Raw genomic sequence first — 24935 nt, forward strand, 5'->3', positions numbered from 1 at the left:
GCATGTTTTGCAGGTGATGGATGAAAAATGGCAAAGACACCCCAGACATTGCTTGGTCAGGCAGCTTTAATCAAGTTCATGGTCAGCTGAACAACTGTGAATCCAAGAACAACCCTGTACCATCCCGTACACACCGGAACTCATCTTCACTGCAGTCACTTGTACGGTGTCGAAGGTGGGACCCATTCTTGGATCTTCTTTCTCGTGGTGGAGTAAGGAACATATTGCTCTGGAGTGCCAGTCACGTTGAACTTGTGGTTTGCCCAGATGAATTTACGGGCCGTCGGCGGTATTTTCGTTGGAGGGTCATCGGTCATGCAGTGGAGCCAACGGTGCCTGGAAGAGGAAAGACCCCGATTATGGTCTACATCAAACAGCAGCACAGCACTCAGAAACTCCACCCGGCAGGCATGCAGCCGTGCATGCTGGCCACCATCGTCACTAAGTCTCATCAAATTTAAGGTGCCATCCTTTTCCGGTTCCACCGTTATTTTACATATTACAAATCAAGAAAACGATGCTGTCGGATCACGACACAGTATTGCTTATAACGAGGGTCCTGACTGGATGTGACAATGTTACTCTAGAGTCGATCTTAGACAGTGGAGGAATGGGAGTTTACGGGCTCATTCTGGGTATTTAATATGCTCAGGTTACTCTGGCTCACAAAGCCTCAGTTTGAAATTCACGAGGGCTCTGCTGGAGAAAACGGTTTCTGCATAGTTTCTGCACGTGTCTTCAATTCAAGCTGGAGCCTGAACACCGCAGAATCAACAACTTGTGTTAAAAATACTAATTCTTGGGACTGGGGACTTAGTGCCTAGTTCTAGTTCTCTATCCGCACACGTGTGTGTGCGTGCGTGTGCGTGCGTGTGCGTGCGTGTGCGTGCGTGTGTGTTGGGGCAGGGGTAGAATGATAAAAACAAGCTGGGCAAGGTGATGCAGACCTGGCTGCCCCACAGGCTGAAGTGTGAGCACTGCTTGAGCTCAGGAGTTCCTGGCCAGCCTGTGCAACATGAGACCCTGTCTCCTATAAGCAAACTACATGCTTAAGATTAAAAGGAGATTTCTATGAAAACATGGTTACAGCAATACAAACTATGTAAGTGTCACAACGTTGCTCAAAATACACTACATTCTTCCTTTAGAATGAACTGGCCAGCCACACAAGAAAGCTAGTCAATTCTCAACAGCAAGAAGTAGTTGTTACCTTAAAAAAAATAAGCCAAGTAGGGCCACCTTACTGTTTTACATTTGTCTTTATTTTCTGAAGTAGTACTCAAGAGACACAGGCTGTCATTACTGAAGGTACCGGGACTCAGAGTGCACCGTAAGATCAGAGGGGTTCTGAAAAGGCACTCAGGTTAATGGGATAGGAATACAGCTTCCAGAGCCGCGGGTTCATCACAGTAGCAGAGAGATGGTCAGGCACGATGAGGTCTGAGTTACAACGCCGTAAAACAAAACGAAACAGAACTTCCCAGTTCCTCAAGAGGTCAGGATTTAATGTGGGCAAGGAGGCTCGTAATCAGTGTTGAGGTAGAGGTAGGGAGAGGAAATTCAAGACGAGTCTGGACTACATTAGCAAGAGCCTGTCTCTAAACTAGCATACAAACAGATACATAAAACAATAGCCTGAAATTCCTAGATGTTTGGGTTTCAAAGAACATCTAACTAAATTTCAAGAGGGACAGAGAAATAGCTCAGCAGGCAAAGGTGCTTCCCGCTAAGCAACCTGAGTTCAGAACCCACGTGGGGAAGAAGAGGGCTCTGCTGACCCTGAACATCCATGGAAAGCATACTGAACACACAAGCACACACACACACACACACACACACACACACACACACACACACTCTATAAATAAATGCATGTTCCAAAGGCTATTTGATGGGAGACTTTAAGACCTGGCTCAACACGGAGGAGAAATGGAAGAACTTAGTAAAGAGAAAGGACTCCCAAATTCAAGAGACAAAAAGGTAGCAAAAGCAGAAAATGTACACGGGGAAAGGGAGCAGAGAGAGAAGACATCACATCGGATCACTCCAGACCCCGGAGCATGGAAGCTAGAGAAACCACTTCTGCAGAAGGAGTCGCAGAGCTAGGCTGTAGCTCCAAGGGGGAAAGTGATGACTTAGCCAAAAAGATGAAGAAAAGGTTTTACTCCAACATGAAGCTGAGCGCACTGCTAGCGAGGACTGGCTGCCAGCAGTAACTGATGGGCTCAGATGAGCAGCTGGCTAAAACCAGTAAAAACACATACACATGTATATATTATATTGTAATGTATATATTACAATTCCTATTTGAATCTAACAATTGTATCATGATCGGTGAGCAATGAAGAATTAAAAAGCCTGTATAAGACAGATTGGTGTCTACCTTACAACCTCTAAAGAAAACAGGATTATTTGAGTGAATGGGACCAACAAGCCAGGACCAGTAACAAAATATGGAGACCCTTGTGGCTGCTGGTTGTGGGGCAGGTTCTGTCAATTACTAAGAAGAGGGATTAGCTGTCAAAGCAAGACCGTCCCGTCCCAAAGGCTTTATGTGAGTTTAAGGCACAGTAGAAAGAGTAGCCTTTCACCTCACTGAGTCAGCTTAAGTAATAAGAAAACTTTTTTCAGTTAATTACTTTCAAGAACACTGAAGAAACCATAGTCCTAAAGCCTGCAAATGCCTATTTGATTACTTAAGTGATAAATTGAAGAATTTACAGAAAAAAGAAAATGCAAGGAAATGCATTTTTATAGTAATTTATAAAATTTGAAATCCTTGCAAAGATTCAAGCAAGTATCAGGAAACAAGTAAACAACAATCCATCATCAGCCAGGCCTGGTAGCGCTAGAGAGGCAGAGGCAGGCGGGTCTCTGAGTTTGAGGCCAACCTGAGTTACACAGTAAGCCCCCCCCCACGTGTGCAAATTCTGAAACCCAATCACATACATACAAACTATAATCATTACAATAAGCTACAAAGAAATAAGAAAATGTTTATGGCCTGCAGGGCTAATAATATAACCCTTCTGATTTTGTTATGATTATTAAATCAAAGGAAAGAAATGGTACCTTCAGATTTCCACACCAAAGTATTTTATTTGCAAAGGGTCGGACTTATTCGAATGACTTAAAGATGCCAACATTTAGTCTAAGAGCAATGTCTACAACCGTGGTGACTGATGTTGCCTAGAGACAAAATAGAAAAGCTTGCAAGAGCCCTGAGACCACAAATAAAAACAGTGGCAAAAAGGAGGAAAGTTGCAAAGACAAAAAGAGAATTTATAATGACAAAGTATAACACTAGGGAAAAATCAATACTCAAATATACTAAAGTGAATCAACATGACTGGAAACAGAGATGTGAAATCATAATTACTGCAATCCTTCCCACCCCACCTACCCAACCCAAGTTGATATAAATTTAAAAAAAATCAAATATGCTTTATAAGATGACCACTCAAAGCTTGTTACCATAGGGACTATTAATTAAATAAAATGTGAATCAAATCTCCAACAGGTTCTCCTTCAGAATTCAATGACAACATTCTAGAATCAGCTGGAAGTCCATCCAAGACAACTGTGGATGCTGGAAGCAGATATCAAGTGTTAGGTCACAAACAAAAGAACCTGCACAGCAGACGCAAAGATGTCCAGTGCCCACAGGCTCAAGCTAACCAGAGGTAGCTGGATTGTCGCATCATTGGGAGAACAAAGATTTCTCAGCCCTCTGCTAGGATGGATTTGTTTAAAAAAAAAAAAAAAAAAAAAAAAAAAAAAACTAAGTTAGATTTCCCATTACAGATCATAAAATTCCAGAGTCACAGTGCTTAGAAACAGCAAGAGGTAACTGATCTTCTAAAACAAGAACTTTAGGGAAACTAAACATCTAAAATGTCTCAGAAAATGTACACTTTATTTGAAATGTTCACTAGAATACAAGATGTGTCATTACACACTTCCAAACTGTACAGGCCATATATGTTACATTTAATACTCTTTCTTGTAGACACCTGGGCCAAACACTTATGCGCATGGAGGATGCTGATCACAGATCTATTCATAATAGTGAGCAAATGCGAAGAACGGAAGCCAAGAATAAAAGGGAATGCTTAAATTATGCATGGCACAGCCACTGGACTAACCTCTCACTATAAATTACAGTGTAGACTACTCTATCACTTGACAAAACATTTGCTACATTTTAAGTATTTTTTGTTTGTTTGTTTGTTTGTTTGTTTGTGATTTTTGAGACAGGGTTTCTCCATAGCTTTTGGTTCCTGTCCTGGAACTAGCTCTTGTAGACCAGGCTGGCCTCGAACTCACAGAGATCCACCTGCCTCTGCCTCCCGAGTGCTGGGATTAAAGGTGTGTGCCACTACCGCCTGGCCCATTTTAAGCATTTTAAGGTTTAAAAGCAGGTTGTTTGCTCAAAAAGAAATTTTTTTTTTCAAGACAGGGTTTCTCTGCAGCGTTGGAGACTGTCCTGAAACTTGCTCTTGTAGACCAGGCTGGCCTCTACCTTCCAAGTGCTAGGATTAAAGGCGTGCACCACTACCACCAGGCTGTTTGGTCATTTTTTAAACAATACTTAGATAGCATTTGTAAATCATGGGCATTGTTCTCAACACTGCAAAAACCATTAATTTATTTATCCCTTATAACAAGGGAAGTGGAGGTTATAGCTCCAGTTTAATACCCAAGGGGTATCCAGTGCACAAGACTTTAAATGGTTTGTCCAAGTGGCAGAACAAGGACACTAATCTTTAAAACAGGGGCTGAACAGACAGCTCAGTGGTTCAGGGTACTGACTGCTTATGGCTGAAGAACTGAATCCAGTTCCTAGTAACCACTGCAGGGTTACAACTACCTGTAACCCGGCACAGAGCATCTGATTCCCTCCCTCTTTTGGCTTCTGTAGGCACCCACATACATGGCAGACAGATGGCAGATACACACATAGACACATACACACACACAAATGAACAAAATTTTGGACTTGGACTTATGATTCAGTGGTTAAGAGCACTTATTACTATTGAAGAGGACCCAGGTTTGGTTCTCAGCACCATGTGGTGGGTTTAACTCCAGTTGAAGGGATCTAATGCCCTCTTTGGCCTCTGCAGGCTCCTGCATACATCTGGTGCATATAAACTCATAAAAGTACATATACACACAAAATAAATTGAATTAAAAATTTAAGCATGATAAAGAATGGAACCCAAAGTGTATATGTACACAGAAAAGGAGATCAGAATAATACGCATCAAAATGCTAATGGCCGTTGTTTCCATCTGGCGGTGTAACAGCTTGTTTCCTTCACTGTTTTCTGTAACAAACACGTATGACTTAGAAGAAATCAACTGTGTTAAAGTGAAATATCCTATATCAAACCAATTTAGGAAATGGTTTATAAATCTTACCCAAGTCTTCTGTCATTATTTTGAGATTATAGATCCTATTGACTTCCAGTCTTACTTCACTTAAGGTGCCATTGAAAGCAAAATCACTTCCTCTGAAGTACACAATGATTTAGTGGTAGACAGATATTTATCTTAGTCTACCTTAATGAATGTTTTCCTAAGGTCATTTCTACAATGAAATCTTTCACTAACAGTCACACAGAAATGTTGAAAATATCTATCTATCTAATTTCCTTCTTGTGATATACATAGAATATACCACGGTCATGATAACCTATAAATACAATAAAGATTTAAAAAAATTCTGGACATAGGCAACAAGAAGAGTTCTTTGTTTTAAAAGGAAAACCCTAGCTTATTCCCACAGCCCAGGTGTAGAAATTCCATTAACTTTTTTTTTTATATAAAATATAAGACTCCTTTGTGGATGCCTGCAACCCCCAGCATGGTAACACACAGGCAAACAGGCTACCAGTCCAATGCCAGCCTTGGATGGCAGAGCAAGCTTCAGACTGGGCTACATGAAACCTTGTCTCAAAACCAAAATCAGACAGAACTGGATGTGGTTGTACACACCTGCCAATCCAGCATTCAGGGGACCAAAGTGGGAGGATGGGGAGTTTGTGGCCAGCCTGAGCTACATAGCCAGACCTTGTATTTTTAAAAATGGTAGGAGAAAAATCTAATCATTCAGTTTGTGGTTTCTTAGAACATATTTGTATTCTTGCTTTATGGTCAGAAAACAAACATTAAGAGAGATCTATTTTAAGCAAGGTGCAGTGTTGCACACCTTTAATCCCAGCACGGGAAGGGCAGAGTTCCTGGCCAACCTGGTCTACGTAGTTCCAGACCAGCCAGAGCTACACAGTAAGATCCTGAATCTAAAAAGGAAGGGGCAGGGGAACACTGGAGAGATAGCTCAGTAGGCACGAGCATTTCCTGCTCTTGCAGGGGACCCGGGTCCTATTCCCAACGCCCACATGGAGACTCCTAGCTGTAACTCCAGTGGGTAAGGATAAGGAACTTTCTAGCCTATGGGACAGAAGCACACTGACATACCTGCAGGCACGTCAGTTATACACACAAAACAAAGCCAAATCTGTTTTAAAATCCTAAAGGAGTGACATTTTTTTCATTAAGGACTTAAATTGATCATTTTCTCTAAAAATAATGATTGCTTCCCAGGTAATATATCTATCTTCATCCGACAAGCACTCATCTACAAGCTATTATGTGCTCGGAGGGTTTTAGTATGGGAATCGGGGAAACAGACAAGAAGGAGAAAATACACAATAAACGCTAAGCATTTGCCTGACAATTTCATGATTTTACTTTTTTTCAAATTAGAAAAAAAAAAACACATCCTGAGTTAGGTAACCCAGACCCAGAAATATAAATACGGTTCTTTGCATATATATTATAGCTTCCAGGTTAGTGTTTTTAGGGGACTCCTGAGTGTGCAAACAAGTGGGTCTCTGCGTCTGTCCGTTTCTTGTTCTTTTCCTTCTGTTGGTTTGTTTTGTCCTATTCTGATGTGTTAGTTTTTGTTTTATCTTCTTACATTTTATTAATATCCCTTCTAAGCCGGTTTGTTTTCTGAGAGACAGAAAGGGGTGGTCAGTACGGGAGGGGAAGCAGGGAGGAACTGGAGTAGAGGAGGGACACTATAATCAGGATACTTTGTATGGGGGGATCTATTCTCAATAAAAGGGAAATTAAAATAAAATGCCAGGCAGAGGTACATGCCAAGAGGGAAAGAATAACAGAGAGAGGGGGAGCGCGCCTCTTCTGCACAGGACACGAGGCCTAGAGAAACAGCCTCCATGAAGAGCCTGGAGCAAGAGTGCCCTCACAGTTTAAGAAAAAACCAGAGTCAAAGAGACAGAACATAAGTGTAAGGCAGTGTTCAGAGCTGGAAAGCACTGGGATCATACAAGCCTTGTGGACCAAGTAAGCGGATGAGAATTGTATCCTCACTATGAGAAGAACACAATACGCCCTACATGAGGTTTCAGAAAAAGAAAGAGGGGTTGGGGTAGAGCCCAGTGATGGAGTGCTGGTCTCACATGCATACCCCCTGGTTTGAGTCTGTAAATTCAGTCAATTAAGATAACGGGCAAACCCCCAAATATAACACAACACACACACACACACACACACACACACACACACACACACGTGAAACAAGAGCGAAGATGACTAGCCCTCAGACTTCATCATGGGCTGGGCGTGTAGCTCGGTGGTCCAGTACCAGCCTAGCATACACAGGCCCTAAATTCAACGCTCAGCACGGGAAACAAAAACCAGATAAAGCCCAATCACTAATCTCTCCCACGGCAACACTGGCAGTGGGCTGCACGAATGTAATCAAATCATTTGGGCTGTAGCTGCAGAAGCCAAGCAGGAGGCAACTGTGGCCTGGGCTCGAGTGACATCACTGGGCAGCAATCAGATGTTTAGTCCACGCAGGGAGAAAAGCAGGCTGCTTAGCTGGGAAAGGTGCCTGCCAGAAAGCCTGGAGGCCTGAGTGAGATCCTGGACTCTACACCAGCATGGGAAGAGAGCACCAACTTCACAAAATTGTCCTCTGGGGTGGTCGTTTGAATGCAAATGACACCCCTGAGCTTGTAGGGAGTGGCACTATTGGGAGGCGTGGCTTTGTTGGAATAGGCGTGGCCTTATTGGAGGAAGTATGTCTCCTTTGATCAGATTCCGTGGGATACTCAGTTCCCTTCCTATTACCTGTGGATCAAATGGAGCACTCTCAGTTCCTTCTCCAGCACCATGTCTGCCTGCATGCGCCATATCCCACCATGATGATAATGATGGACCAAACCTCTGACAATGTAAGACAGCCCATTAAATGTTTCCCCTAATAAGAGTTGCTGTGGTCATAGTGTTTCTTCACGGAAACAGAAACCCTAAGACATCTGACTCCCACATACACACTGCAACATGCATTTACCACGCCCCCAACACACCAGCCCCCCCCAACACTAAAAAATACAATTTTAAAAAGTGGAGGGGAGGTGCAAAAGGGAGGGTGGCCATGATAGCAATGGTGCAGGCATGGAAATACCAGAACAGTTCATGCTAACAACGACACATTAATAATAATTTAAAAGGAGAAAGCAAGAAAAATAAATTGGCAGATGTTCGAGAAAGAGGAGTCAAGATGACCCTTAGGTTTCTGGCTTGAGTAAAAACAATTGCTTATGTGATCAAAACAGTTGCTTGATGGGGCTGTTAGTCTCCCTACTCACTGAGCATTTGAAGAATTGGGAAAAATCAAATATATTAAATTTATAGATGTAACCTAACTAAAATGCTTAAAATAATGTAATGAACTAAATTTGTAAATAGATAGAACTGTTGAGGAGGATTAAATCCTTTCCATTAGAGTTTATCAAACATTCATCAAAGAACAAGAGAGAATGATTATTCTTTATTTTTATGCAAAAAGTATTCAATTTACTAATCTTGTTATTCTGTTTATGAGCTAAGCCTTGAGGCTTAAGAACTACAGTTTGAGATTTACAGCTGCAATAAATGGGATGTTAATTTTAAATACGAATTGCCATTGTACAAAAGCCCCCAGAGTTCCTGGAACACTCAGCTGACGGGCAGAATGTTTGCTGAGATGCAGGAACCGTCTGAGTGGGGGAAGGAGGCACAAACTTGTACATATGTCAGAACTATTAAGTGCTTATTATTTATAACCACAAACTTTCTTCTAAAGAGGATGTGACCAAGACTGTCATCTCTTCTCCCTGCTGTGGTTCTTAAGGGACAGAGGCAGCAGCTACCCAGGAGGCTAAGGCAGGAAGACCACCTGAGCCCAGGAGGTGAGAACTAGGCTAGGCAACACGGCAAGACCCCACATCTCAAAAAGAACACCTGTAGCTCAACGCCTGCCCCAAGCGCTACAGTTTGCAAGTCGGGCAAGGGCCTTGAGATTGAAACACACAGAGACACGGGTAATGCCAAGAATACTCCAAGAATGTCCCTTTATTGTGTTCCAGGGCAGCTTATATAGGGTCTACTTGACTAATGGCCACGCCCTAACTCTCAGCTGCAAGCAAAGCCCACCAGAAACCACTCCCCTGCCATCAGGAACTCCTGAGGGTCTCGTGCTCAGAGCCGCTGCAAGCATAGGAAAACAAGTTGTTTACTCCAGCAGGCAGGGGGTCACAGGAAATTCAGGGTCTGGGGGTCCACAGTCCCCAACAAACACCTTCCTTTGCTCCAGCAGCTGACCCGTATCAGGTGCATGAAATGGCAAGGATGACGCATGCTCAAAACCCAAGGAATTCAGAGCTTATTTCTGGCTGCACCCCATCCCCCGGATTTCCAAGGTTTCCCTAACAGCTGCAACCTTTAATAACCAGGCTTTGCTTTGTTTTGTGTTTTTGCAGAGCTCCAGATTGAACTCAGGGCCTCATGCACCGTACACAGATGCTCTACACTGAGCCCTGCCCATCACTACCTACATCTCCTTCCAGGCGGCCCGCCCACCTGCCTGACTACCTTTCTTCTATAATCCTCTGTCTCCCTGGTACAAGGTATCATGCAGCTCAGGCTGGCCTTCGCCTCCTGATTCTTCTTCCCCCACCGCCCTACATCTGAAAGGACAGGCGTAGACCAGCACGACCAACTTCATCCTTTCTATTTCACTCACCACTATGGTACTGACCAGTCGAGCCTAACCTAAAGAATCATGCTTGACTCTCCTCTGTCTACTCCACATAATACTCACCTACTCCACATAATCCCCTTCCATAACCTTATTATTAAAAAAAAATCTAGAATACAGTCCAAGAGAAGGGAGGGAGAAGACAGTATACAAGGAGACATAGTGCTCCCACTGAGGGAAACGACGTTAGCTAAAAATGAACAGACGGTGCCACCAAGTGGGCACACAGCATACATGCTGCAGAGAAAAGTCTAAGCAAGCCATTAAACCACAATTTGTAGTCAATTCAGGGCTCCCATACATCAAGTCACAACAGTACATCTACTCTACTGATGTAAGTGAGAATGATAATTTTATTCTATATGCATGAAATCATCCAAACATTCTAATTCTCCAACTCAGTAACATTCTAACTCTGTCAAGTTTTATGTCTGATTTACACATTATTTACTTGTTTTTTTATGTCTGTGAGTCCACGCACAGGCTAACTACCATACCCAGTGAAAATTAACTTTTGTGCATTATCATCTAGACAGGGATAGTTAATTTAAAGATAAAACTGGGGAAAATAAAAGTGGTATAAATATGTATTATTTACTTAACTAAATACTTGGAGGTTATTGCATACGAGCAATGGAACTAATAGAAATTCCTGGAGAAATTAAAATCTTACTGCTGATCCCATCAGGGAAAAAAAGGTTGACAGGAAAATGAAAACTCTGAGTTGTAGAACATTATTATTCTGCCTGACTGTATTCACTAAGTGGCTATGAGCTCCCGGAGGGCATATATATTGCACTTCTCAATAAACACATCCCAGTCCTTGACATGTAGCGAGGCCCTCAATTAATATTTGTTGCATGTAAATAGAGCGCTATGCTCTATTACAGACAGTACTGTGTTCTTCCTTCAAGACCCACCAGCCCCAGTGCTCTCCCAACATCTATACCACACACACACACACCCTCTGCTTATCCACAGAGGGACCCGGTGGCTGTACCGGCTACTGGCACACTGACAGAAGCAGGCCAAGGCGAGAGCCATAGAGTGAACTCGCTTCCCCGCAAGACTGGGGAAGAATAAGCGAAGCTGACAGGATGACTAAGGATTTCTGATTCGAACAAAATTCACCAAGGCCTTGGAAGAAGATCTGTCCCCAGGTGAAACTATGCAGCTGCTGAACAAGCTGCAAGACTATCAAAGGCCTCCCTGGCACCTGAGGACTCAGCAGAAGACAGACATCGCAGCCTGCCAGCTGGGCAACATCTGATGTTCCTCTCCCTGAGAGCTCGCGGTCACTGAAGCAGGAGACAGCTCAGCCAGCCGTCCAGGAGCTGTGTGCTCTCACCCTCTAGACGACACAGCACATGGTCTCCTGAGAGGAGAGGCGCATCGGCAGGTGTAGGAGCTGGCCTGTGATTAAAAGCTTCAAGCTCCTCACCAGTCAACCTCTCCACAGACAGAGGCACAGCGTGAGAATTCCCGTTCCTCCGGGAGCTTGCCAGTCCCATGCACACCAGCCCTGAGGCACGTCCAAACACGCCTAATGAAGAGGCTGTGTGACTCCTTGCAAGCCGTAAGCAATTTACCAATCCGAGCTCAATTTCTAGCAAGACAGTCGGTCTGTTCTTCCCTGGTCTCCAGAGCAGCAAGCGAGGCCACCGAAGGCCATATTCTTTTAAATTACACAGTACATTGGCTAAAATCACAGCAAACCCCCATCTCCAGCACCAGTTTCTATCCTGACTTCCAATGAGTGGTTTCAACTGACTACTCTTCTGCCCCAGCTGCGCCTACAAAGAGAACTTCTGACTCCCAAGCCTGCTTCCCCATCCCATTCTGCTTTCCCTACTTTGGTAACTCTACCACCAGTGCCCAGATCAAAGACACGAAAACAAAAGACACAACAACAAAGACAAGTAATTTGAACTTAAAGATGAGCAAACGATCTGAACAGGCTTTTTACTATTACTGGTATTTAAGACAAAGTCTTGTTACGTAGTACAGGCTGGCCCCAAACTTTCTCTGCTTCTCTCCCCATCTATGGAGAGCCAGAACTTCAGGTATCTGTCACCAGGCCCGGCTCCTCAATGAGCATTTCTTTTTACTATTCATTTCAAAGTTCTACATAGATCTTACTTTCACTTCCTGAGGCTGTGATCTAGGCCTCTCGAGAGGGTCCCAAACAATCTCCTTTTCTGGACTCACCCCCTGTGCAACGCCCATTTTTAGAGCGGGGACTAACTGGCTCGCTCCTAACAAGCAGAATGTCACTTCTAGGATTAGGTTTGGAAAGCTGGGCTTCCACCTGGAGAGGACTCTTTGGCTTTCTCTCCAGCTTTTGGCTCAGAGGAAGCCAGCTGTCAAGTTATGAGGTATCTCTGTGCAAAAGGACCCCTGTGAGTGCGGCAGTGTGGCCTTCAGAGTGAAGATGTGACCACAGCTCCGGATGGCGCCTCCACTGTAGCTTTCTTTGTGTGTCTGTGTGTCAGGGGACATGAACATGTACGCTAGTGCATGCTCTATAGGGCAGTATATGTGGAGACTGCAAGTTGACACAATGTGTCTTCCTTTACTCACTACTTTGAGAGAGGCTTTCCTGAACCTGGGGCTTGCTGGCTGGACAGGCTGGTCAGCAAGTGTCTGGGGTCTTCTCGACTCTGCCTCCCAGTGCTGGGATTCCCAGTACACACCACCACCCTGGGCTACGTGTGAGCTGGGGATCCAAACTCAGGTCCTCACGCTTGCACAAGAAGCACTTTATCCACCGAGTCATCCCTCTGAGCTCCCAGCATCTTCTTAAAACAACACTTAGAGCCAGGTGGTGGGTGGTGGCGCACGCCTTTAATCCCAGCACTTGGGAGACAGAGGTAGGTGGATGGCCAGCCTGGTCTACAAAATGAGTTCCAGAGCAGGCTCCCAACCTACAGAGAGAAACCCTGTCTCAAAAAAAAACAAAAACAAACAAAAGAACACTTAAAAACAACACCAAAGTTGGCCACATCAGTTGAGTCTTCCGTAAGGAATTCACATGCTGTATCTGACGCCCTTTGATGCCATTTTACCCACAGAAGACCCTCTTGCAGTTATCCTTGTCTAACCACACTACTGTTTTACCAACTATGTTCATGTAATACCCTAAATCCTTTGCTATTATCTCGACAATGTTCATAGCACCTTTACCGGGAAATACTATCTCAAAAGGTCTCTTTCCTTCCCGGCCCGTAAGCATCTCTGTTCTAGTAACATCTTGGCATCTCGGCTCTGCTTCTAATTCTAGTTCCCTTGCTTGTTCTCTTGCATCTTTTGTTTTCGCACCCTCTGAAGCCCTGAACCCCTCAGAGTCATTCATGAGGGCTGGAGCCAGCTCTTTCGTATACTGCTATTTTTACATCCTCCATGAGTATGTTCTTAATGTTCTCCAGAATGGTGACTACCTTCTAGGCTTTCAATGAACTGCTCACATCCATCAGAGCAATCGTGTCTGTAGTAGCTATAATCACTGCATGTATTTTGTAAATAATGTTTTGAAAGTCAGAATTACTCCTTGATGTAGGGGTTGCAGAAGGGGTGTGTGTTAGCAGGACTGTAAGCACTCATTTCCTGTCCATCTCCCTTGGAGCCCTCAGGAAGTGTTGTCAGTGAGAATGATGCTGGAAAGGAATCTTTATTTCTGACAGTAGGTCTCCACAGCGACATCAGTCAATCGGGCTGTGAGCAGAAATGCTGCTGTCAGGCTTTGCCATCCCATTCATAGACCACAGGGTTTGCTCACTGCCTCAGAGCACGGGTTTCTGGAACAGCAAACAGCCCTGACTTTGACCTGAAGCCTCTGCTGCATGGGGCTTGAAGAGGAGAGTAACCCGTCGAGCCAGGCACTGATGTCTCTCAAGTCTGGTTATGAAATTCAACTCTAGTGCAGAGGAGTTGTTTCATCTGCATTGAAACTGTCATTTAGCATAGCCACCTTCATCAGTGATCTCAGCTGCATCTTCTGGATAACTTGCTGCAGCTTCTACACAGGGCCCTGCAGCTACACACGCGACTGTGACGTCACAGAAATGCTTTCTTTCCTTAAACTTCATAAGGCTCCCCCACTAGCTTCAAACATTTCCCCATGGCTTCCTCATCTCTCTCAGCCTTTACAGAAAGGGTGAAGAGCCATGATCTTACTCTGGATCAGGCTCTGTCTTAAGGCAACACCATGGCTAATCTGATCTAATATCGAGACCACCAAACCTTTCTTTAGCAAGAAGTCAGTTCTGCTCTCCTAACGGTCCTTTGCTGTGTTCCCTTTCAATCAAGACCCTTTCCTGTGAGTTCCCAGCTTAGCTAACTGGCCCGAGAAGCCTAGCTTTCAGCACATATCAGGAATATCCTTCTTCATTACGCTCATGACCATTTGTAGAATGACCTTCAATGGCGTTTCAACCACAACACTGTCTTGTAATCCTCAGATCCCATTCAACTTTCATCATCTAGCAAAACTATTACAGCAAAAAGAGCAGAGCTCATGGCTCTTCAGTTTCCTTCTGACTGGACTGGATGGCACGCCCTAACCCATCTCCTGCAGAGAAGTCTGTGTTCACAAAGTGGAGACAGGAGCCAGGAAGTGAAAGGGAAGCCCCTGGAACCGGAAAGCAAGGGCACACTCTAAGAAGGATGGGGTCATTTCAAAAGCATCCAAAAGGCATTCCAAATGAGCCCCAGTAATCAAATTGAGCCCAATTTAATTAATAAAAGAACTAATTAGAGAAATTGATTCTAATCCACTGACTCAAACAGGAATTGATACTAGCATAAGTATATTAAAAATATGAATGGGATATGAAACTCCAACATATTGCCTTACAAGATGCTAATTAACTACAAAAGGAAAACGAGTCATTTCTTTTTTTAGGAAAACCTAGCAGACATCTTAATGAACTGACAGAAGATATAATTACCACTGGGACAAATCCAGACTGGAGGCTGCTTGGCAAAGCGCAACAAGAAAAGCATGGCCTTATTTCTGCGACACCCTGTCCACATGCAGGACACGTGAGGAAACGCCACCTTCCAACAACTCTCAGGTGTGTTCCTTTCCCTACTTTAACGGACTCTTACTGACTGACTGATTTACTGCTGCTGTGGATTGAGCACATGCTTGCACATCCTGGGCACGTGTCCTGAGCTGTATCTCCAGCCTGAAAACCAAACAGTATTTGTCCTATCCTGTAGCTCATCTCCCCCTCCCCTGCATGCTACAGTCAAACGAGCCATGCTGCTGTTCTTATGACACACCAAGGATTGTGTGCAACACACCAAGAGTGTGTGTGACACACCAGAGCTCCCACTGCTAAGCTTCTAGGGAAAATTCTTCCTGGAACTCCCACCCCTCCTAAGTTCCCCAAATGTCACTTCCTCAAAGATTTCCCTGTCCCCTGTATTAAAATAACCTCCTAAGCAGGGCACAGTGGTCTATGCCATTAACTCCAGCTACCAGCACCCAGAAGTCGGGGCAGGATCATGAGTTTGAGGCCAACATAGGCTATAGAGCAAGACTCTGTCTCAAAAAAAAAAAAAAAAAATATACACACACCTAGACACACACCCTGGATTCCCCCTCCTTCACATAAATCCCAGCTTCATTTTATCTTCTTTGCTTTTATGGTTACTTCGAATACACCCAGAAAAAGACACAAGTTTTTCTGCCATAAGAACATACACGTGTTTTATCCAATGTTCCGTTTGTAGTATCTACTTTAGTTTAGAAGCACTGTGTACTCAATAAAGCTGAGTGTACAGTGATGATTAAGTTGCATCTGTTACTCATACCACACATGCATAATGCTACCTGGTTCTCCACTTAAAGATAAACTCACCTTCAATTTTATTTTGTTTTGTTAGGCAGGATTACACTGTACTCCAGTCTGGTCTTGAATTCATGGCCATCCTGCCTCAGCCTCTGGAGCGCCAAGATCACAGGCAGAAACTATGACATCCGGGTCACCTTCAGACTTACGGCTGGGAGGAAGGGAGAACTCCACAGCATGCCACAGCTAGCAGACTGAGGTCAGTCTAAGAACAAACAGAGCTCAGCCTGCCTCCACCACTTCTCCCCCATACAGAGAGGAGGCATCAAAGTCTACCCTTGGGAGACCCCTTTCACAGAGAAACCCAGCTCCCTCTCCTCTGTCGCCCTCAGGCAGCTGGCAGAGTGCTCCTGTCTTCTCTAGCTCTGCCCTCTCATCCGTGTGATCTATACATGATCGTATATAAAAGGACTCGCTTGCTCGGCTCAACAGGACTTTGATCTCACCAAATTTTTAATTCTAGTTTGAAATGGGCTTCATTCCACATAATTTAAACCAGCACCCCCTATTTCCCGGCTCCCAAGATGCTGACGCCAAGCACAGAAGCTAGTATCTAAAGGGGACAGATGTCAGTCTGAACACAACGGCACACACGTCTTTCATGTCCACGCAGCACGAACTCCAGCTACAGACAATCAGTCTCACAAAAGCAAGGTGGTCCCTCAGCTCGCAAGCCCTATACTTGACCTTGAGGCTGTGTGGGTTGAATCCTTTAACACAGAGAACTGCTTTAGTTAGGGATGGCAGCTCTAGACCCGGACAGCTCCCTGGACCGTAACAGAGCCACAGCCTAGTCCCCTTAAAACACCAACACTAAGCCTAAAGGTGCCACCTCTGAGCTGCTGCTGCTTTTACCTCTCACACTCAGTGACTTCCGGCAAGGGCACCAGAGCTCCCAGTCAGCTTGAGTACCAGCCCAGGTGAAAGCCTCCTTGTGCGTGAGAGGGCTTGGGAGACTTGTTTTCTTTGCCAAACAGCATTCTGGAAAACGGATTGCCCAATCAAGTAGCCCATTTGACGCTAATAAAAGGCTGACTATATGAATAAAAGGGTGACACCTGTCTGTTATCTTAGTACTTGGGAAGCTCAGCCAGGAGGATCACCATGAACTCCAGACCAGCCTAGACTACAGAATGAAGCTCTGACCCCACCCCCAACTTATATGTAAATAAACAAATGACCCATTGTCTTAGTTGTATTAGCCACATTTTAGAGTGCTTGGGACCAGATGTGCCTTCTGGGTTAGACTGTGCAGACACAGATTTCCATCACCATGGAACATTCTATTGGGCATACTTAAACTGCTACAAAAAAAATAATAATGTTAGAAAAACAAGAACTCTCCTAATGAAAACACAAATACACTCATTATCTGGAAAGCCTTGATGTGTCTCTCACCTACCGGCACCAGGGAGAGCTGAGTAGGCTGCCACCCTCTTGGAGGAGTCTGTGTTTCCAGCTCATGGCAATCCCCAGCTCCTTCTGTCTTACGCTTGCATTTCACCTATACTGTAACATCCCAGGCCTGGTTTCCAAGAGTCTTTAGAATTGAAGAGCTTACTGTGCGCTTACCCCAGTTCCTCTTCAATAGACCCGCAAGCCATGTCAGTGACCAGGTTCAACTAGAATCACATGTCACAGCCAACCTAATGCATTAACTTCTGGGGTTACGTTTACTGCTGTTTGCTTTGTAGTATTAGGAGCTGAGAGCAAGGCCTGGTGCTGGGTGAACGCTGTCAGTGAGCCATCGCCCCAGCCCTCGTGTGCAGGCGGCACTGTCCTTCCGGCTCAGCCTTCTACATGGACAGGATTCCAAGCTTGCCCCACTACATCAGCAATTTCCAGCTGTGTCTTTGTTGTTTGAATTTTCTTAAATGAAAATTTCTAGACCAACTGGGAAGGATTTTCAGAGTTTGTTATTTCAAGAATCAAAAACAAAATTTTAAATATTAGTACTTTGCTCTGAAATATTTTATATAAATTTGCATGCATATTATGAAACCATAGGTTTTAGAGACTTAAGGAATTTTAGGACTCTCGCTATATAGATGAGGAAATCACGCCCTAAAGAAGCTGAGGGACATGGCTGGATTCAAACTGCTGGAGAAGTCCAGAGCCAGGTTTCTCTGTGCAGTTCCCTTCGCTCACATAGGTGATACTGCGTGTGTCTTCCTAGATGACCACACCATTATATATTACATACATATAACGTCATTTTAACATGCCTTCAAGGAAAGACACTCAATGCCGTCTGCCGAACTGGGGCAGCACTTTCTGTCTTAATGCAAGGAAGACGGATGTAATAATGACTGTTTCCAAGGCCAGATCTAACAAGGCAGTATGGCTTCCGCTCTTTTCTCCGAGCACTCACCGGCAGAACATGAAGGGGTTCCAACCACAGCCTCAGCGAGGCTCCCAGCATTCATCAGTGCTGACAGCCAGCATTAACTACCTGCCAGCTGCAAAGTGAACACTCCTTCAGCTGAGCTTGGAACCCCGAGGTCCCGGACATCCCAGAGCAGAGACCAGACATCTTGTTTGGCCTAGAGCCCCTCAGTCACAGAAGTTATGGAAAAACAAGTGATTGCTGCTTTAAACCACTTACGCTGAGGAGTAACTTGTGTAGCACTGTCCCAGGGACACACTCACATCACTAGCAAACGCCTTACAAATAACTAGGCGATAGGCCCTTCTATTTAGCACAGCGGCTTAGCTTACCACTCGGGAGGCACCATGCTTCCATCCATGTCCCAGAACGTGTTTTTGCCATGCATTTCAGTGGTGTAGATGACCCATCGGTGGCGGCCTGCACGGGAGAAGATCATTTCTTAGGCATCTGCACATAAACAAAAAGACAGTACCACTGTGTTCTAACACAACGGAGATGCTGGAGGGACCGCATCCTGGTGCACTGGGAAGCAGGCCTCATCACAGAACAGGGATTAAGCTGGGGGAGGGGGCTCACAACCTTTTCTGGGTGGAAAATCCTTGTTTCTCCCCAACTCCCTGACACAGAAATGAGCAGAGGCACGTGTGGTCCTGCCTGCCCCGGGTATTTCCAGAAAAGAGAATTCTTCAGAGATCAGAGCCAAAATGTATTCACAACACTACATGTTAATTTAGGATTCTAAATAATTTAAAACCAAAAAAAAAAAAGAAAGAAAGAAAAAGAAAAAAAAAAGAAACCATGTGATCCTTTGGAGAAGTGTGAAACTTGTATGATAGGGGAGTATTATGAATGATGGTTAGGTACGAGGACAGTTCATGTCTTCAAAATAGCATGGCTGTGCTATTTTATTTAACAAATATCTGTGAAATGAGTTGAGCGGCCTATCTACTGCTTCTAAAACTGTTTCCAGGGCTAGGGAGAAAACTGGTCAGTGATGTGCTTACCTTGTAAGTACAAGGACATGAGTCTGATCCCCAAAACCCACATAAATTAATTAAATAAATAAACAAATGCTGGGCACGGTGGTAGGTACATATAATGCCAACTCAGTCAGAGATAGGTGGACCCTGAGGGCAAACTGACTGGCCAGCCTAGACTACTTGGTGAGTTCCAGGCCAATGAAAGGAAAAAAAGGTGAAGGCAAATGGTGCCTGAGGAATGATACTCAAGGTTGGCCTACACACACACACACACACACACCACACACACACACACACACACACACACACACACACCAAAACCCGCTCTCAGTTTCCTTTAGGTCCATTGGCAGAACAGCTAAATTCAAGACCAGACTGTCTGGCACACAAAACACATTACAAAGAAAGAGAAGAACTGTAATCCAAGCAGGCAGGGGACTGTCAAGGCTGATGGAATGGTCCATGGCAAAGGTTTGATAAATTAGGCCTTGGGAATAGATTTATACTAGGACAGGGCTGACCCTTAACAATTTCAAATAAGACATCCATTTTTAAAATGTTGAAAGTCAGGGGTGGAGAAATGGTTCGGCAGTTAGGAGCACTTGCTGCTCTTACAGAGGACTTTGGTTCAGTTTCCAGTCACCCACACAATGGCTCACAGTCATTTGTAACTCCAATTCCAGGGTAACTGATATCTTCTTCTGGCTTCTATAGACACCACGCATGCTTATGGTACAGACAAACATGCAGGCAAGCACATTCATACCCATTAAATCTAAAAAAAAAAAAATTATTTTGATCTTGAAAGTCCATGTACACACTTAGCAATCACTTCCAGGAATTTGTTTTATTTATTTTTATTTTATGTATATGGGTGCTTTGTCTGCATGTATATATGTACACCACATGTGTGCGTGGTACCCATGGAGTTCAAAAGTGGGCATCAGATTCCCCTGGAACTAGAGTTATAGACAGCTGTGAGCTACCAGGTGGATACTGTGAATTGAAGCCAAGCCCTCTGCAAGAGCAGCAAGTATTGTTAATTACAGAGCTATCTATCTACCCCCCACCATTAATCCCAGCACTCTGGAGGCAGAGGCAGGCAGATCTCTGTGAGTTTGAGGCCAGCCTGGTTTACAAGAGCTAATTCCAGGACAGAACAGGCTCCAAAGCTACAGAGAAACCCTGTCTTGAAAAATCAAAAAAAAAAAAAAAACAAAAAACCTAAATAAACAAAAAAAGTCTTTAAAATATACATAAGTTAAAGTATTAAAAGAGAAGGAAAAGTACAAGGGTCAACAAGATGGCAGTGGGCAAAGGGGCTTGCAGCCAAGTGTGAGGACCTGAGTTCAATCACTGCGTCCTACACTGTGGAAGGAGAGAATGAACTCCCTCATGTTGTCCTCTGACCTTCATATGTGCACCATGGGACTCACACACCCACACATAAGGAAGATAAACCAAGAAATGTAATTAAACTAGGAAAAGAGAAATAGAGTAATCTTACGGCAGAAGGCACTTTCCACTTTGTTCTTCCTTGTTACCCCTGTACTTAGCAGCTGAACCCAGGGCCTGGGCAACACACGGAAAGGACTCTATCACTGAACTATTTAAAATTCTCAGCTCAATCCTCACTCTGCTCTAGACACTAAAATGTAAAGTTTTCAACAGTACATATCACATTAATGATCAGCAAAAATGAAGATACTTCTATTTTAATGTGAGAGCAGAAGAAAAGCCAGTTTGATTCCTAACAACACAGGACTGAGCGGAAAGAAAACCCCTTGGGGCTCTCTTGCCATTTCTGTTATAGGATTAAGTCTCTTTGGCAAAGGCATTTCCTTGAACACTGGCTGCATCATCTATAAAAACCAGTTTTTAGGCAATTTCTTTTGGTTTTTGCCTTCTTTCTTTCATTCATTCATTCATTCATTCATTTATGCATTTGTTTGTTTTTGAAATATGGTCTCACTCTGTAGTCCAGGCTGTCCCAGCTAGCCTCCATCCTCTGGCAATTCTCTCGCCACTGCCCCCAGACGGCTGGGATCATGAGAGCCACAATGTCCAGCTCAGATTACTTCTTAACGTCTAACCCAAGTCTAAAGTTCTATGGTTTGCGTTTAGAGGGTTATGGCTATAGAACAAGATGCTAACCTCTGGGGTACCAACTTTGCAGCCGTGTGAACTGTAATAGTAAACTGTAATAGCCAGCTGATATCTTGGTTTCTTCACCTGAAAGATGTGGCACATGGTTGTCTAAGGAGCCTACTACAGGAATAACTCAGGTCATCAGGCTTGGTGGCAGGTGTCCAAACTGGCCGAGCCATCTTGTTGGTTCATCTTTAAGATCTTCCGTCGAATTTTACGCTTCTTTCCAAGTACTTTGCATAAGCTCATGCATGATATGGAAAACAGACTCAACATCCCAACCCTGGTCCAATTATTCATAGAGAAAACACTGCACTCACCAAAAAACTGCTTGTTGTCCTCGTAGTATTTGTTTCCATATTTGTCTTCTCCCACCAAAGTACCAACCCGTATGTCATTTGCCCTGTAAGTACACAGGGGAAAAGGCATCTCAGAATGGTTCACTGTTCAAGACACAAACAGAAGCTGGGCGTTAGCGGCGCACGCCTTTAATCTCAGCATTTGGGAGGCAGAGAGAGGCAAATCTCTGTGAGTTCGAGGCCAGCCTGGTCTACAGAGTGAGTTCCAGGACAGCCGGGCTGTTTCACAGAGAAACGCTGTCTCAAAAAGAGAGAAGACTACCGTCTACTGCTGCATCAGCTACAAGAATGAGGAGATTATGGGGACAGAGTCAGTTATACACCTCTAGCCTTCAGCAGAAGGTTCTTGCCACTCAACGTTCAAGAATCAACTTTCCTGCTAAGAACTCTGGCATCTCCTGTGTTGTCCCAGTAGCATGGAGACAGGTGAAAAAAATGAACCAACACCACTGTGTGCTTAAATTATATTGAAAACACGACCTTCACGCCACAGCGCACGCATCTACCTTCCCTGCACCCAGAGACACCAGTTTGCAAACTATTCTGCGAGTCAAAGAATGTTATCTTCGTATTCTGAACGCCTCCTGGATTTTCCAATCCACTACAGGCCTCCAAGTGGTTCCCCGCAGTTGCTGCTGTTTGCAGGACTATCAGGGACTGACATGGAGGATAAGGATCGACTCCTTCAACTTTTTACAGTTCGCCAGCGCCGCGGGAAACTTTCCCAAGGTCACCGAGGGCTCGTCTGGTAAATTTAAACCCCAGGACTCGGGACCGGTGCAGCCCAGCGGCCCTAGCCCTTGTGGCACAGCGCCGTCGCTCGGGACGGAGCCGGAGCCGGAGCTGGAGCCTTCCCAGGGTGACAACCCGGACACTGAGCCTGTCGTCCTTGACTGAGCCCGTCGCGTCGGTCCTCCAGGCGATGGAATCCGGGTCCCTTTCCAGGAAAGCAGCCGGAGCCGTCCCCAGAGACCCGGGAGTCGAGCTCTGGCCTCCTACCTGAAGAAAATCCTCAGTAAGCCCCGCAGTCCGCCGTGGCCGGTGACCTGCTGCAGCCCGCGCCTCAGGACCTCCACCAGCTCCATTTTAACCTGCTGTATGGCCCGCCCCTCGGTGCTCCCGGCAAAACTCGCCGGGCGGAAGCGGCCGATTCTGCACAAGGAACCGCGGGCTGGAGGTTCCCGAGCCAGAGGAGGCCGGGGAGCTCAGTGCGCACGCGCGGGTGGGCGTTCTGGAGTCCGCTGCAGGCGCAGGTTGGCGTCCTCGTGAAGGTGGATTAAGTTTAAATGTTTTCACAGGCTGTACCCAGAAAGAGACCCTGTGGGGACGGTACACCAAACAAACTTGCCTCAGATGGGAGTTTCTCCTGTACGAACTTCAGTGTCTTCCTCCAGAAAACGATGGAACCCATTCCATAAATTCCTTACAGCACTAGAAACCAAGGAATGCATCCCTGACCCCACACCGGTATCGCACCTTCCCTACCGAGTGCACACGATTTTGAATACACACGTTGGTGGTGTGTCAGTAGCGAGTGAGGCGGGGATGGAAAGTTTAAGATTAAAATACCTCAAGGATTAGCTACTTTAGTTAGTTACTAGGTTAGTATTCGAAATGTAAGCTTTGTACAGAGACTGAAAGGGCACTCCATAGACTCCATCACATAGTTAATGCTTTACAAAAATAATACAACAAATAATACTGGCAAACCCATAACCGTAATGACCAGATGGGGGAGGGAGAGAGAAGATTCAGATTAATAAAACTAAAGACTAAAAATGGGGTGTTGCAACAGATTTCAATGAAATCTAAAGGATTATTACAGATTACTACAAAAACTTTTTTTTTAAAAAAAATGCTGGAAAGTACAGGAAATGGACAAATTCTTAGACACATATGAACTACCAAAATTAATAAGAAAATATAAGCAGTATTTAAGCATATCCATAGCAATTATGACACAAACTCTCTTTACAAATAAAAGCCCAGAACCAGGTGAATTCACAGTTGAATTCTACCAACCCTTAAAAGTGAAAGAGCTAGACCAACGCTTCTCCAAGTGTTTTATAAAGCATAAGAGAAAGAACGCTATCAAACTTGTTCAAGGAAGTCAGCATTATCCCAGTACCAAAGTGGAATAAGGCCACTTCACAAAACCTCATGAAACAAGAATTCTCAACAGAAGTCCTGCAGGCTGAATTCAAGAACACACTGAGACTATACACCATGGCCAAGCTGGTTGGCTGGAAGTATGACCTTAAGGATAGAAATCACAAGATCACCTCAACAGATGCACAAAAGCCTTTGATAAAGTTCAACATCCCTTCATGTTAAAGACCTGAGAAAACTATAAAGGGAACATATCTCAATATAGTAAATATTGGCTATGACAAACCTATAATCACCATCATACCAAATGTAGAAAAATGGAAAGCATTTCCCCTAAGATCATGAACAACACAGGGTGCTCACTCTCTCTGCGCTTATCCAATATGATGCTCAGTCTTAGCTAAAGAAACAATCAAAAAAAAAAAGAGATACAAATGGGAAAACCCAAAAACAAAACAAAAAAAAAACCAAAAACACCCTACTTGTAGATGATATGACCCAACACTTAAAAGATCCTAGATCCCACAAGAAATTCTTAGATCAGACAGATTCTTTCAGCAAAAGAAGGATACAAAATTAAGATACAAAAGTCAGTAGGTTTTCTTTATCACAATTACAAACTTGCTAAGAAAGGAATTGGGAAAACCATCCCATTAGTGAAAAAGACCTCTAGAATGAACACGTTAAGAGGAAAGAAAGCAAAGAAGGCACCAGATGATGAGATGATGTTCCATGCTCACGGAAAGCAGAGTCAATGCTCTTAACCTTATTTTAAACTATTGTTTATATGTATGCTAGTTCCTGGATGTATGTACATGCTACACATGTGTGCAGTGTCCTCACAGGCCAAAAGAGGGATCCAGATCTCTGGAACTGGAGTTACATGTAGGGTAGGGTTTCTCTCCTACCCACCAGTTCCCAAATAAACACTCAGAGGCTTATGTTAATTATAATCGCTGGGCTGATGGCTCGGGCTTAT

General features: G+C 44.4%; 1 protein-coding gene across 1 annotated transcript; it reads right to left on the reverse strand.

The window, feature by feature from the left end:
• Window positions 1–47: 47 nt before the first annotated feature.
• Window positions 48–23013, reverse strand: Ndufa12 (NADH:ubiquinone oxidoreductase subunit A12). The gene is made up of 4 exons (XM_050145784.1): window positions 22847–23013; window positions 21809–21891; window positions 18690–18777; window positions 48–336 (listed from the first exon to the last, which is right to left on the reverse strand). The coding sequence occupies exons 1-4, from the start codon at window positions 22930–22932 to the stop codon at window positions 156–158; spliced, it is 438 nt and encodes a 145-aa protein (XP_050001741.1). The 5' UTR covers window positions 22933–23013; the 3' UTR covers window positions 48–155.
• Window positions 23014–24935: the final 1922 nt, after the last annotated feature.

The sequence above is a fragment of the Alexandromys fortis genome, unplaced genomic scaffold, assembly GCF_014885135.2.
Source record: "Alexandromys fortis isolate MF-2015 unplaced genomic scaffold, M_Fortis_MF-2015_v1.1 scaffold_50, whole genome shotgun sequence".
NCBI classification, from domain to species: domain Eukaryota; kingdom Metazoa; phylum Chordata; class Mammalia; order Rodentia; family Cricetidae; genus Alexandromys; species Alexandromys fortis.